We start from the raw sequence: 14,413 nt of genomic DNA on the forward strand, positions 1-14,413 counted from the left end.
GAATTCAAAAACAACCCAAGTGATGGGTAAATTTAGAACCCAATAGTGCAGGGTAAAAATTAGAACCCAATATCTGGGTAAGAAACTGACACAACACTTGGGTAAAAGGAGGGTTGGGTAAAGTTTACCCAATAATTGAGTAAAAAGGGAACATGGTCGTCACATGGGTAAACTTTGTTACCCAACTTTGTTGTGCAAACACGTAACACAATTATGGGTAAAAGTTACACTGAAATGGGTACTTTTTTGCACTTTAGCTGTTGTGTAAAAAAAAGTACACAAGTTGACGACAATGTTCCCTTTTTACTCTCGAAAAGGTAGTAATTTTACCCAATATTGAGCAACTATTTTTTAGAGTGTAGGTGGGACCTTTAGTTCCTTAATTTCCGATCACTTGACAAATACATTTCTAGTTTTACTTGTTTTACCCAGGCATTATGGTCAGGATGAGTTTGTTGTTTTCATCCCCGTAAGACCCGTTCCCTAACCAAAGTCGAACTTTTCGGCTTTTGTGAGCGGTGTTGGAATTATGTGAATTGCTTGCTTATAATCTCTATAGGCCAACAAAGGAGGTTTGATTGTGCAGACTGAGCGCATTATAATTACTTTACAGTCAGAAGTCAAAAGAGCTATAAGACATTAAGGACCTGTACGGCTGTAGCGGTCGCATTCAACAAAAGATCAATCAAATCCTGTCTTGGGCCGGACTTTGGCAGTGCTATACCTGGGAAATTACAAGCTTAATGTTTTTATAAGCGAATGCAATCATGTGCATGAGGTATATGCTCAGAATTTTCCGGGTAGCACTGCCAAAATACTCAAGACTGGATTTGATTGATCTTGTTGGTAGCGAACGCTACAGCTGGTATAGGCCTACATGTCTTATAACTCCTTTGATTGTGAAGGGCGGTCGTCTTTAGGAGAAAAAAATGAGGCTTTTTGATCAGGAAACCTGATCGTTTGTGTGTTATATGGCGACTGAAGTTACCACGCAGCTAAAGTGTTCAGTTGAAAGTCGGATAATGGTTTTCAATAAAGTCTCAATTATTCTGCCCAAGATGAGTGAATGAAGATACATGTATAAAAACTTGAAGGTTATTATGATTTGTATCTGTATATTTTAGATCAGACGTCACTCATCTACTTATAGATAATATACACAAATCCACTTTAGAAATGTCACATGTGCCTTGTTTTGATATATTGTATGTCTTTCATATCAGAGTTATGCATTATTCTAGTGAAAACGTCTTTTTATTTCACATGAATGTATAATACCCATTTCTGTAACTCCATGATGTTATATACTTCGGTTAAAAAAAGGTTTAAGCGAAAAAAGTGAATCCACAAAAAGTAATTATATGAAAATGAAATATTCCTTTTCTATTGTTAATACAGATCAGCATTTTTAATTGTACTGAAATTTTGCTGGTTTGTTTTTCATTTGCATATTAAATTAGGTAATGATTGTAAAGTAACACAGAGATAAAGGGCTATATGAAGTGATTTGCTTTAATTAATACATTTTCAGTACAAGTCTTCACAGATTATATTAGATTATAAATCTCAGTCGAAATGAGTATAAAGTTTGTCTTGGAAGTAGGAACGTTTAAATCTCATTTGTATCCAGATCAAATCGAAATGTATTCCTCATGCACTATTAGGCTGTTTTCTAGAAACTTTGAAGGCATGTTCTGCCTTGAATTTTCATTTCATTGACTTACATAATCACACCTTCAGAAACTGGTGATACTGCCAAGAATACTGATTACAATGATTCAAATTCCCATCAGGTTACAATGATTATAAGTATAATATAAATTGTGCAAGGCATTCTTTTGGGTACTTTTTGATATACAAGTCTGCTGGTTCAGACGTTTTGGAAGTTGGAATAAAACTCACGCAATATTAAAGTGTCTTTAATACTTATTAAACTTTTCTTGTGTGAACTGTGAACACTGGGGTTAATCGTTGCAAGGGGCTCTCCCAAGCGACTTTGCCAGTACATCAACCGAGTAGAACCAATAACTACATGTATGTATAATATTTGTTGAAGATTGAAGACATTACATATTTCATAACTTGTTCCTTATTTTAATGCAGGCTTGTATACAGAGTTTTACTGTCACTATATCGTGCAATACTTGCATTACCTACTGCGGCAAGCGTACTTCAAAAGCTAGTTCAATATGCAGGGCCAGCTATATGCCTACATGCGCTGTTTAAAGATATTTGATTTTCTTATCAAATCGTCTTGAAATCGAGCAAAGTCATATCAATGCAATTTTTAAAAGCCAATTCACATGAAAGCTATAAAAGCAATTGGAAATTATTAAGAAATGAACTTGCAGTGTCGCTGATCTGAGGCTCTCGAAACTTGTATCTTCAGTCTTTTTTTGCCACTGTATCAGATCCAAAGAGTCAGGGGGGTTAATGCTATAGTACAAACAAAATTCAGTGTACAACGATGCGATCAGAAGTGTTTATGAAACATGATCATCATGCACCGAATTTACTGAAATTACCTTCATTCAAAAATGCGGTGACGATAGTCAACTATTTTGTGACATGGTTCGAAGGAATGTTTGGAAAGCGTTATGATCATTCGGAGAACATCATGCAGTCATTCATCCAGTTTTCGATGTGGGTGTGTCGGCTTAAAGTTGATGTTTCGCAACCAAGACCAATATCCGATTAAAACGAAATCGTCACCTAAATGTCATGTTGTCGTAGTGCACACAAAGCCAGGCTAAAATATCCCATGAATAGTTCATAAGACCCAGTGATTTGTTCGTCATTGTCTTTGCAAGTCAGTGATTCCGCCTGATTATGATAACAGGCTATAGTTATTGTTTTAACATTTGAGAATAGCGGTTGTTTACCCCTTTACTGCTCTCTGTTCTAATATGAGGGCATCTTGCAAAGGTATGGGTGGGCCGAACCGCATGGTCCATCATTCCATCCAACCTGCTGGGTGGTCCTATAGATAGAGCCGCAGTCCTCGCCTTGTCCAGAGTCGTTCGGTTGGCCAGTACGCCACCCGCCGTTGTAGTCAAAGCTCGTCCCGTCACTCCAGGTGAATTGTCCTTCATTAGCCAGGTCGCTGTGCCCAATCCAGATGGCAGCAGCCACAATTCCCTCCTTTGGTAGCAGAGAGGAACTCCACATCTGGAGCAGGAAGTTGTTTTCCCCTGAGCTGTGAACGGACGCAAGGTGCCCCTGGCCGTTTCGGGTGAAGAACTCTCGGCAGTGCTCTTCGGCCGATTGCCAGGTCTTGGGAGGACCGAAGAAACGGTAGCAGTAGTTACCGTAGCGTGTCCAGAACGGTGGACAGTCATCCGCGGATACTAAACCGAGGACCAGAAAGAACATCACGCACGAAATCTTACGGAAAGCCATGATGACGATCTTCAAGTCAGGTTTGCTGTGTGTTCTTACCGAGGCTAGTTGCAGTCGATGAATGATCTGGAAACATGAAGTACTCCGCTATTCAACATCCCAAATTAAGGTTTCCCAATTTGCTGCATGAGTTTTAAGTAGGTTTCCACCCCATTGAACTTTGGATCACGTTACCCTGTGTAGGGCCTATTCCACAGAACAACATGTACGTGGTTCTGTCGAAGTTCGGTAATGGATTTTGGACGATTCCCAAAACGTTTCAACATTATCATAATGATCACTGCAAAGTAACAGCTGTCAAAAAAAAAATACGGCAAAGGGGACAAACCCAAGCGACGTGAAACGTGACTCGAGCTCAGACTCTGGGACAAAAGATGTAAAACTAAATTCTTTCCAAACTTATGTATAATACATTGCCCAACATGTACTTCATGCTAAAGCTTAAGAAGTTGCACGGTACAGTCAATTATAAGTGAAGGGGGTTGGGAGGGGGGAGGGGGGGAAATATTGAGGGACTAACGAAATAGAATAGCCTTAATGTGCTCGTGACTTATGTCTTGTGCGCGTTTTAACATCAGTTGCATATTAAATTAGGGCCCATCTGACGCTCTTCACACAACAACGCAAGTCAAAGTGCATGCAGACTGGCCAGTCCTTGATGTGTAATATGGTAACCGACCCTCTCCCATGGTGCGCCGACTGCATGCTATCATATACATGTAAATGTAGTCACCAAATTGCAGTATTCGCGGCATGGTTCACTCTGCTTTCTTCTCTGTGGTTGCTTATTGTGCGTCACATTGCCTAATATTTGTGACCAATTCTTTAAGAGTATAACTATATTTTTTTCTGAGCGATTTTATAGGAAGCATATCGTGTTCACAAGTCCTTTTAAATAAAGTTAAAAAGTCTTTAAAACCAATGGTGATCCCAGGACGAATGTTTTTCTTTGACCCCCCTCCTCTGATTCGCCTCACTTCACATCCGTATTGTTAGGGGGGGGGGGGGGGGGGCGGGGTATGATCCGTTATTGAGAATTCGGTTGGAAGATCCGGGTTCATACAAATCCAGAAACTTTAATGCAATTGCCACGTGATGCAGGGATCAAAATGTCACAGAAGTCAACCTTGTTTACAGCAAGTAGGATTTAAATTCAAACAGGTCCCAGGGGCCCGGGGCCTACTTCAACTTCGGTTTATTCAAGTTTACAAACCTTAGGTGGGACCTTTAGTTTCTTAAGTTCCGATCACTTGACAAATACATTTCTAGTTTTACTTGTGTTACCCAGGCAGGCAGGATTAGTTTGTTGTTTTCATCCCCATAAGACCCGTTCCCTAACCAAAGTCGAACTTTTCGGCTTTTGTGAGCGGTGTTGGGCTTATGTGAATTGCTTGCTTATAATCTCTATAGGCCAACAAAGGACGTTTGATTGTGCACACTGAGCGCATTATAATTACTTTACAGTCAGAAGTCAAAAGAGCTATAAGACATTAAGGACCTGTACGGCTGTAGCGGTCGCATTCAACAAAAGATCAATCAAATCCTGTCTTGGGCCGGACTTTGGCAGTGCTATACCTGGGAAATTACAAGCTTAATGTTTTTATAAGCGAATGCAATCATGTGCATGAGGTATATGCTCAGAATTTTCCGGGTAGCACTGCCAAAATACTCAAGACTGGATTTGATTGATCTTGTTGGTAGCGAACGCTACAGCTGGTATAGGCCTAAAGTGTTCAGTTGAAAGTCGGATAATGATTTTCAATAAAGTCTCAATTATTCTGCCCAAGATGAGTGAATGAAGATACATGTATAAAAACTTGAAGGTTATTATGATTTGTATCTGTATATTTTAGATCAGACGTCAGTCACCTACTTATAGATAATATACACAAATCCACTTTAGAAGTGTCACATGTGCCTTGTTTTGATATATTGTATGTCTTTCATATCAGAGTTATGCATTATTCTAGTGAAAACGTCTTTTTATTTCACATGAATGTATATTACCCATTTCTGTAACTCCATGATGTTATATACTTCGGTTAAAAAAGGTTTAAGCGAAAAAAGTGAATCCACAAAAAGTAATTATATGAAAATGAAATATTCCTTTTCTATTGTTAATACCGATCAGCATTTTTAATTGTTCTGACGTTTGCTGGTTTGTTTTTCATTTGCATATTAAATTAGGTAATGATTGTAAAGTAACACAGAGATAAAGGGCTATATGAAGTGATTTGCTTTAATTTATACATTTTCAGTACAAGTCTTCACAGATTATATTAGATTATAAATCTCAGTCGAAATGAGTCTAAAGTTTGTCTTGGCAGTAGGAACGTTTAAATTACATCTGTATATCTAGATCAAATCGAAATGTATTCCTCATGCACTATTAGGCTGTTTTCTAGAGACTCTGTAGGCATGTTCTGCCTTGAATTTCCATTTCATTGACTTAGGGCCCTGTCACACTCCTGCGTATCCTGATTCCTTATGAGTTGCGTATTGACTTTTTTTCATACGCAGTCGTACATATTCACACCTTCAGAAACTGGTGATACTGCCAAGAATACTGATTACAATGATTCAAATTCCCATCAGGTTACAATGATTATAAGTATAATATAAATTGTGCAAGGCATTCTTTTTATGTCATTTTTTATACAACTGATCTGCTGGTTCAGACGTTTTGGAAGTTGGAATAAAGCTCACGCAATATTAAAGTGTCTTACTCAGTTAAACTTTTCCTGCGTGAGCTAGCGACTTTGCCATTACATCAAACGTATAAGAAGTAGTGTACAGTGCGTATTTGACCTCGTTTTCCGGTGGAGGATCATGATCCTCATCGAGGATCATATCGGTAACCCCGACAAGGATCATAAACGGGGTGTGTCTCTGTCGTTGTGACATCACGGATCGATGGAAAAATCGATCGTGGGGATTAGCGTCGAATGAGTATTGTTGGTATACATAATTGGTTATGCAAAAGAAAGGGTATACAGACGTAGGAGAGCACGCAGTGGGCGCACATTTTAAGTGTGTATTTGTATGCCGGTTCCCGAGGAGGAGGTAAATGTACACATAAATCATATTTCAAGCTATGTATTGTTAGTTATTATAAGTGTACTGAAAATGTCTATTCAGTATAGGCCTTTCATAGCATTTAATTTGTTTTTCTTCTTCTCTTCTTTGCTTTTTACGCTAATGATGTTGATTGTACCAATTAATTTAAAATTTCAATATTTGAAATAACGAAAATACCTCAATGCCTTTATTATTTCAAATAGGTGAACAGGTGTTATGAAATTAATAAATGTAACTTTATCAAATATATAGAGGCCTATGAGTTATAAAAGACGACTAACAATGAGATACGAGACACGTAAAATAAACACAGCATCTCACTTTACATTCTCATTTACAAGTTCGTGTCAACAGTTAATTTTATTTCACACCACACTCAATCAATAACAATTTAATGACACCTATATAACGATATTCTTGCGCTTTTCTTGCTCACGTGATCATGTCTTGCTCACTTGTTTTTTCTTTTCTCATTTCTTGCTCATTTGCTAATTTCGTGCTCTTTTCTTGCTCATTTGCTCATTTCTTGCTCATTTTCTATCAATTCAATTCTGCTCCAAGGGCGTAGCACGGTAATTTGCGTTGGGGGGAGGTAAAACTTTTTGAATGGAAAAAGGCAGTTTTTACAAAATATTGGGGGGTAAATATCCCCCTTACCCCCCCCCCCCCCCCGCTAGCTACGCCTTTGTGCTCATCTGCTCATTTCGTCGGCCATTCACAAATCGTTGCTATGCTCATTCGTTGATCAGTGAAAAGAGATTTGCGGATGGGCGGCCACGTGAGCAGATGAGCACAAGCTGATCAGAAAATGGGCAAATGAGCAAGAAATGAGCAGGAAATGAGCAAGTGAGAAGGACAGAGCAAGAAATGAGCAAATGAGCAAAAATTAACAAGGAATGAGCAAGACATGATCACGTGAGCAAGAAAAGCGCAAGAATATCGTTATATAGAATTCATTAAATTGTCATTGATTTAGTGTGGTGTGAAATAAAATAAACTGTTGACACGTACTTATAAATGAGAATGTAAAGTGTGATGCTGTGTTTATTTTACGTGTTTCGTATCTCTTTGTTAGTCGTCTTTCATAACTCATAGGCCTCTATATATTTGATAAAGTTACATTTATTAATTCCATAACACCTGTTCACCTATTTGAAATAATAAAAGGCATTGAGGTATTGATTTAGTGTGGTGTGAAGTAAAATATACTGTTGACACGAACTTGTAAATGAGAATGTAAAGTGTGATGCTGTGTTTATTTCACGTGTCTCGTATCTCTTTGTTAGTCGTCTTTTATAACTCATAGGCCTCTATATATTTGATAAAGTTACATTTATTAATTTCATAACACCTGTTCACCTATTTGAAATAATAAAGGCATTGAGGTATTTTCGTTATTTCAAATATTGAAATTTTAAATTAATTGGTACAATCAACATCATTAGCGTAAAAAGCAAGGAAAAGAAGAAGAAAAACAAATTAAATGCTATGGAAGGCCTATACTGAATAGGCATTTTCAGTACACTTATAGGATTTGTTGAAGATCGGAGACATTATATATTTAATAACTTGTTCCTTATTTTAATTCAGAGTATTACTGTCACGATATCGTGCAATATTTATTATTACCTACTGCAGCAAGCATACTCCAAAACCTATAAGTTCCATATGAAGGGCCAGCTATATAGCCTACATGCGCTTTTGCTTTTCTTATCAAACCGTCTTTAAATCGAGCAAAGTCATACCAGTGCAGTTTTTAAGCGAGCCAATTCACACATGAAAGCTTTAAAAGTCATTTGGAAATTATTACGAAATGAACTTGCAGTGTCACTGGTCTGAAGCTTCCAAAGTATTTTAAGTCGGTTTTTGGTCACTGTTTCAGATCCGAAGAGTTAGGGAGGTTAATAATTAGTAGAACAAAACAACAGTGTCAACCGATGCGAGATCTTCAATGAAACATGATCGTCAGGCACCGAAATTACTGAAATTACCTTCATTTAAAAATTAGTTGACTATCTATGGATTGAAGGAATGCTCAGAAAGCGTTCATCATTCGCAGAACATCATGCAGTCATTCATGCAGTTTTCGATGTGGGCGTGTCAGTTAAACTTTATGTTAAATTTCGCCAAGTTTGTAACCAAGGCCAATTTAATGAAACTGAAATCGACATTGTCACCCAACTGTCATTTTGATTATTGCATTATTTGCATTATTTTCCGGAGGGCTTACCTAGTGAGGCACTAAGTGAGGCTAGTAAAAGACCCAGTGAATTATTCACAAAGATCCATTGCTCGTCGACTGGCAGTTCTGGTGATAAAGTTTCGTCATTGTCTTTTCAAGTGATTCCGCCTGGTGAGAGGATAACACGTTTATGTTTTACCAACTGTGATTAGCGGTCGTTTTTCCCTTTACTTCTGTCTTGTTTGTATTGTCTGTGTCTCGTTATAGTTTTGTTTTTCTGTTGTTATTGTTGTTTGTAAAGGCTGTTTCTTACAAGCCTCGGCTTACTCTAACAGCCCCATACTCCTATTTTCTCCTGTACATAAACCAAACTTAACTTAACATTTGTTAATAGCGCAGTTTACTTTTATTACATTTTTTGTGTGACATAGTTATCGAATTCGTTATTTTGCTATGTACCAGATATCTTTTATTTATTGATGTATTTCTCTAATGGAGTATGAAATAAATGTTTCTTGAATTGAATTGAATTGAAGGTATCTTGCAAAGGTATGGTAGGGCCTCACTGCAAACGCTGTCATCCCATCCAACCTGCTCGGTGGTCCTCCAGAGCGAGCCGCAGTCCTGGCCTGATCCAAAGTTGTTTGGATCGTCAGGACGCCACCCGGCGTAACCAACGCCCGTCCCGTAACTCCAGGTGAAGCTTTCTCAAACGAGCGGTCGTTGTGTCCTACCCAGACGAAATGTCCCACAGTGTTGTCGTTTGGTACCAAAGATGTTGTCCACAGCTGTATCAAGAAGTCGTTCTCCGCGGAGCTGTGGATGGACGCCAGGTGCCCCTGGCCGTTTCGGGTGAAGTGCTCCTCGGCCGATTGCCAGGTCTGGGGGGGGGGGGGGGACCGAAGAAACGGTAGCAGTAGTTACCGTAGCCTGTCCAGAGCGGTGGACAGTCATCCGCGGATACTAAATCGAGGACCAGAAAGAACATCACGCACGAAACTTTACTGAAAGTCATGAGGATAATCTTCAAGTCAGTTTTGTTGTGTTCTCAGGTCAAGTTGCGGTGGATGAATGATCGGGAAACACGAAGCGTTCCTCTTTATATTTGTTTGCAGCTCAACGTTCTTGGTCGCTATAGGCATCTATGAAGGCTCTCTGGGAATATGTTTGAACATGGATACTGTAATAGTATCTGACCATAGAGGGTGCCAGTCATGCTTCCAGATAGTTCTCGGGTTCATGTTGTTAGGCAATAATAAAAGAGTAGCCGAGGTTATCACTTAAGTTGGAGGTCATCCCGACTCCATGTGAATCCACCACCTATTACATGGTGGCAGCGCGGTTCTTACCTCGTCATTGGCGCTACTGACATTCATATCATCGCCTCATAAAGGTGAAGAACCAAATGTGTGTTCTCAGGCCAAATTACGGTGGATGAATGATCTTGAAACACGAAGTGTTCCTCTTTATATTCGCTTTCAACTCAAAGTTCTTTGCCGCTTTTTTTTTTGGCAATTCATACTTTCTGGGTAACAGTTATGTTGAAACCCGGATACCAAACAATATTATTCTCGGTTATAATTGAGTTTGATTCCTAACACCGTACATGTAGTTGAACCATAAACATCTGGTAATGTCCAGATTGATTATTATAAGATGAAATTTTGCGTCGGGGTGATTTAAATCAAATTAGGCTTTGCCCTTCACCGACGTTTAAACAGCAGGTGTCTGTTAAAACAGTCGACGTTAGTGCCAGGCAATAATTTCCCAATGGTTCTACTTGTATGTTCAAAGATAAGCATCATTACTACGAAGGCAGTACCGGAAGAACAGCAGCCTACCACGCACGGTCTGGCACAGTGCCTCCCTCATTTTAGCCCCCCCCCCAGGCCCCTCCCACTAAATGTTTACCATTTCTCCAGCTGTTAAATAGCAGGTGGGAAAAAGTTGTTGATGCAATCTAACAATGGCCACTTAATTCACCTCACTACATGTGATAATGTTTTTTTCCAACATTTCACAAGAAGTGAACTTTTGGCAAGTTCCAAATATCCAAATTTCGAGAGGAAGTTGGTTTGACGCGAGTACAATTTAAGATGCGCAGTCGATTACTCTCTAAAATTAATATACGCCTACAAACAAGAAAACACTTCTGACAATCCAGTAGGCTGGCCTATTTTGAGTGCAGACAATAATTACAATGTACCTCCAGTTCACTTTTGTAATCTGCCAGAAAACCATGATGGTGATTTTCAAGTCGGATTTGCTGTGTTCACTCTATAAAAATGTGATGAGCAATTAAACACAATCTTGCTATTACTTTGTAAACATGTTTACAAGCTAATCGTTACGCTTTTCCATACGAAGTGACAATGACTAAAACGATGATTTGCAAGAGATGATCTGGGTGAGTAGAATATTAAAGTGCGCATGCACACTTATTTGGCTGTTTGGGCAACCGGCCGAAACAACCTTTTTTCCCGTTTTTTTTTCTTTTTTTTTTCTTTTTCTTTATTTCTGGCTTTTTCGCAAATTTGCGAAAAAGCCATTGTTTTTGTTCTGATTTTTTCCCCTTCTTTCTGTTCCCATAATCCCATAGACTTTGTACACGATTTTAGTGCACGCCACTTTTGGCATTTATCTTTGTCGTACATCATTCAAATCTACCGCACATGTTGTCCTATCAGCCTTGCATGACATAAAAATACAATAACAAACTATTGTCTTTTTTTGATGTGACGTCATCATGACGTTATCACGTGACATGGGACGTCAAAATTCAAAGCCCTATGAGAATGTAATCACATATGTATATGCCACCATTTAATATATACATAACTACAGATCCTTCCTGGATGGAACTTATACTTGATACTATGTCACATATATGTCAAAAAAAGTTACCGAAACAGCCCTGTGTTTATCCACAAACATAAATCTAGTTGAACATTTGTTTTTTGGTGTTTTTGTAGAGGAAGCTGATGTCCTGTGAACTAGACCTTACACATTTGGTTTGCTGGGATATGCACGACTGAACCAGTTTATGCATTTATTGTCACTGAATTTAAATAACAAAAGATGCCCTCTAAATGGCCGCATGCATGAGGTCTATATCAGCAAAATGATCTGATTTTGACAATCTTATTCGTGATCAGTTGGACGGTCCGGGTTTAGGTTCTAATCCAAAAACTTTAATATGATTACTTGCCAGATATTGATGTTCACAGAAGTCGAAACCTGTTAAAGTGGGGGGAGGGGAGGGGGATCTGATATAACCTCGTCCCTAGTACCCGTCCTTCAATCTGTTCAGTTTATAAAACTTCAGACGTGTACAATTTATTTTGCTCTAATTGGTTACAACAAAACCAGCTAAGTCATGACGTACACCTGATGGTAACATTTGTGGCAACATTTTCCTGACAAGAGTTTGCTCATTGTCTCAGTGCCATGTACTGAAACAAAATAAATCCCCAAAAAGACACTTAATATGGCAGCTGTTACACAAAAATGTCTGCCCTGATGATGAAATCACCGTTTCGCTCATGAATAGGGAAATTCGTATTCGCCTCAATACTCCAAAATGTATTAAAAACCATTAAAAATGGCAATATTGATATTGAAAATAAAGTTAAACGGGACGCAAAGGTACACATTAGGCGTCACTATGACATACACACGTGGTTCTTCACAACGCTGTTTTATCTTAGCTGGTGTCCACAACACAGTTCGTGGATCCTGTACACGAACTAGTTGACCTGGTTGAAGTGGCTTGAGGTCATGTGCTGATCTGTCATGGTAGGCCTCCTGTTGTGCTTGTCTGTCTTGTAGGCGTTGGTATGTCTGGTCCTTGTGTTCTGATGTATTCTTAATCACAACGGAAAGGTTGCTCCTAACCTTTCTATAAACGCAAAGCAGTTCTGCAGAGCTTGGACGTTTGCTGTCCACTCGGGTTGTCCGAAGGCATATAAGAGCCATGCTGACGTTTTGTCCACTGGCCCTTGCTTTGGTCATTGTACGCTTGACGGTTTGTATCATTCTTTCTCGACAAACCCATTTGACTGTGGGAAATGAGGCAATGGCGTCACATTTGTAACTCCCCATTCCTCATCAAATGCTTTGTATGCGGCAGAGGCAAAATGCGGACCATTGTCACTTTTTGCTGAGAAGAATCAATCACTGCACTACTTGTGCAATTTGCAGGCATTCTGCGAACCAGAGGAAACTTAGAGTAATAGTCAGCTCTCATGACGTACTCATTTCACTCAAAGTGGAACAGGTCAGTTCCAAGTATCAGCCATGGTCGCGTCAGCAGCTCGTGTGGAAGTAGTGTCTCCTTGGTTTGCGATCGTTGATGTTCCTGACATGTAGGGCATTGACTCACACCATGATCTATGTCCTGATTCATGTTGAGCCAATAGACAGTGTCTTTCGCTCTGAGCTTTGTCTTGGTTGCACATTGATGACCCTTATGCAGCTTGTTCAGCGTGTATGCATGGCTGTAGGAATGACAACACGACATCCTTTCATAAGCATGCCATCAGCAGGTTTTTTTGCGAGCTCATCGTGAAAAGACCAATATGGTCGAAGGGGAACTGGGGGATCCTTAATCCGACATGACCAACTGGATATGATGATCTGTTTGAGTTCCTGGAATATCGGATCTCCTTCAGTCTCGCGTTTGACATCTCAAGGCGATCGGCAGTGAATTGCACAAGGTTTATGTCCAACGGACTAATGTGTACCGTCAGTCGTTGGAGAGCGTGACAAGCTGTCAGCAACTGGAGCCTCTTTGCCGGGCCGATATTGCAGAGTGAATTAGTTGTATGACGTCTGCACCACCTCGACTCCAGCGTATGCTCATGTGTCTTCAGCTGAAGACACATGAGCATACTCTGGAGACGAGGTGGTGCAGACGTGAGAGGTTTCTGATGAATCATCTGAAGCGGTTTGTGGTCAGACTCGATCGTGAAATGTTTACCATATGGTAGCACTCACAACCGAAAACAACCGCCAACATTGTCAATGTTCGCGTATCTTGTCTCAGCCTACTGAGTGCCTTTAATATGTGATTGATCGTCTTCTTGCATCAAGGTTGCATCCAAACCACCTGTCGATGCATCCACCTGATTTGTCGTGGGTTTGTTGGGGTCGAAATATCGTAGAGTAGCAGAGTCGCAGATCAGACTTTCTCGAAGCACCGTTGGTGGCTTGGAATCCACACATACTCACAGTCATTACGGAGTAGCTCGCGCAAATCTGCAGTATGGCTTGATAAGTGCTGGATGAATGGACTTAAATACGTCACCATTCCAGAGAACTCACGGAGCTGGGTCTTGTCGGGAGGGGTGGCATGTATTAATTGCAAGCACTTAATTAGCTGGGTCAGGGTGAACACCCTGCGCATCGGCCATTCCGAAGAATGTGATCTGCTTATCCTTTATCGCGCACTTGCCACTGTTAAACTTCAGACTGTTTGCAGCAGCAACAGTCATGAGCTTACGAAGGTTCTTGTCATGAGACTGTCGTCTGCGATTCCGATCACGTCATCAAATTTGATCAATCCGATCAAAAATATCCTGACTTGCCTAACTGCAGGCCAAATTCAAACGGCATGCGCTTGTAGCAATAGCGACCGAAGGCTATTGAATGTGGTCAAACGTGAACTGTCCTCGTCGAGGTGGATAGACCAGTATCCGTGCTTCGCGTCCATTTTGCTGAAAATTTTTGCACCGGCAAGTTTGTGCATGATCTCTT

At 39.9% G+C, this 14,413-nt stretch overlaps 1 protein-coding gene and 1 long non-coding RNA gene across 2 annotated transcripts; both read right to left on the reverse strand.

Annotated features, from left to right (window-relative positions):
- Window positions 1–1,179: 1,179 nt before the first annotated feature.
- LOC119726578 lies at window positions 1,180–6,035 on the reverse strand. Its single transcript, XR_005270837.1, has 2 exons — window positions 5,936–6,035; window positions 1,180–1,734 (listed from the first exon to the last, which is right to left on the reverse strand). It is a non-coding gene; the product is annotated as an uncharacterized LOC119726578 (long non-coding RNA).
- Window positions 1,487–3,505, reverse strand: LOC119726576 (alpha-N-acetylgalactosamine-specific lectin-like). The gene has a single exon (XM_038198313.1). It carries the CDS (start codon window positions 3,397–3,399, stop codon window positions 2,902–2,904), a length of 498 nt encoding a protein of 165 aa, XP_038054241.1. The 5' UTR covers window positions 3,400–3,505; the 3' UTR covers window positions 1,487–2,901.
- Window positions 6,036–14,413: the final 8,378 nt, after the last annotated feature.

This window comes from Patiria miniata, unplaced genomic scaffold, assembly GCF_015706575.1.
Source record: "Patiria miniata isolate m_02_andy unplaced genomic scaffold, ASM1570657v1 HiC_scaffold_2, whole genome shotgun sequence".
Lineage (NCBI taxonomy): Eukaryota > Metazoa > Echinodermata > Asteroidea > Valvatida > Asterinidae > Patiria > Patiria miniata.

Coding starts and splice junctions, on each gene's coding strand:
- LOC119726576 (XM_038198313.1), bottom strand. CDS start 3,399: ATGGCTTTCCGTAAGATTTCGTGCGTGATGTTCTTTCTGGTCCTCGGT.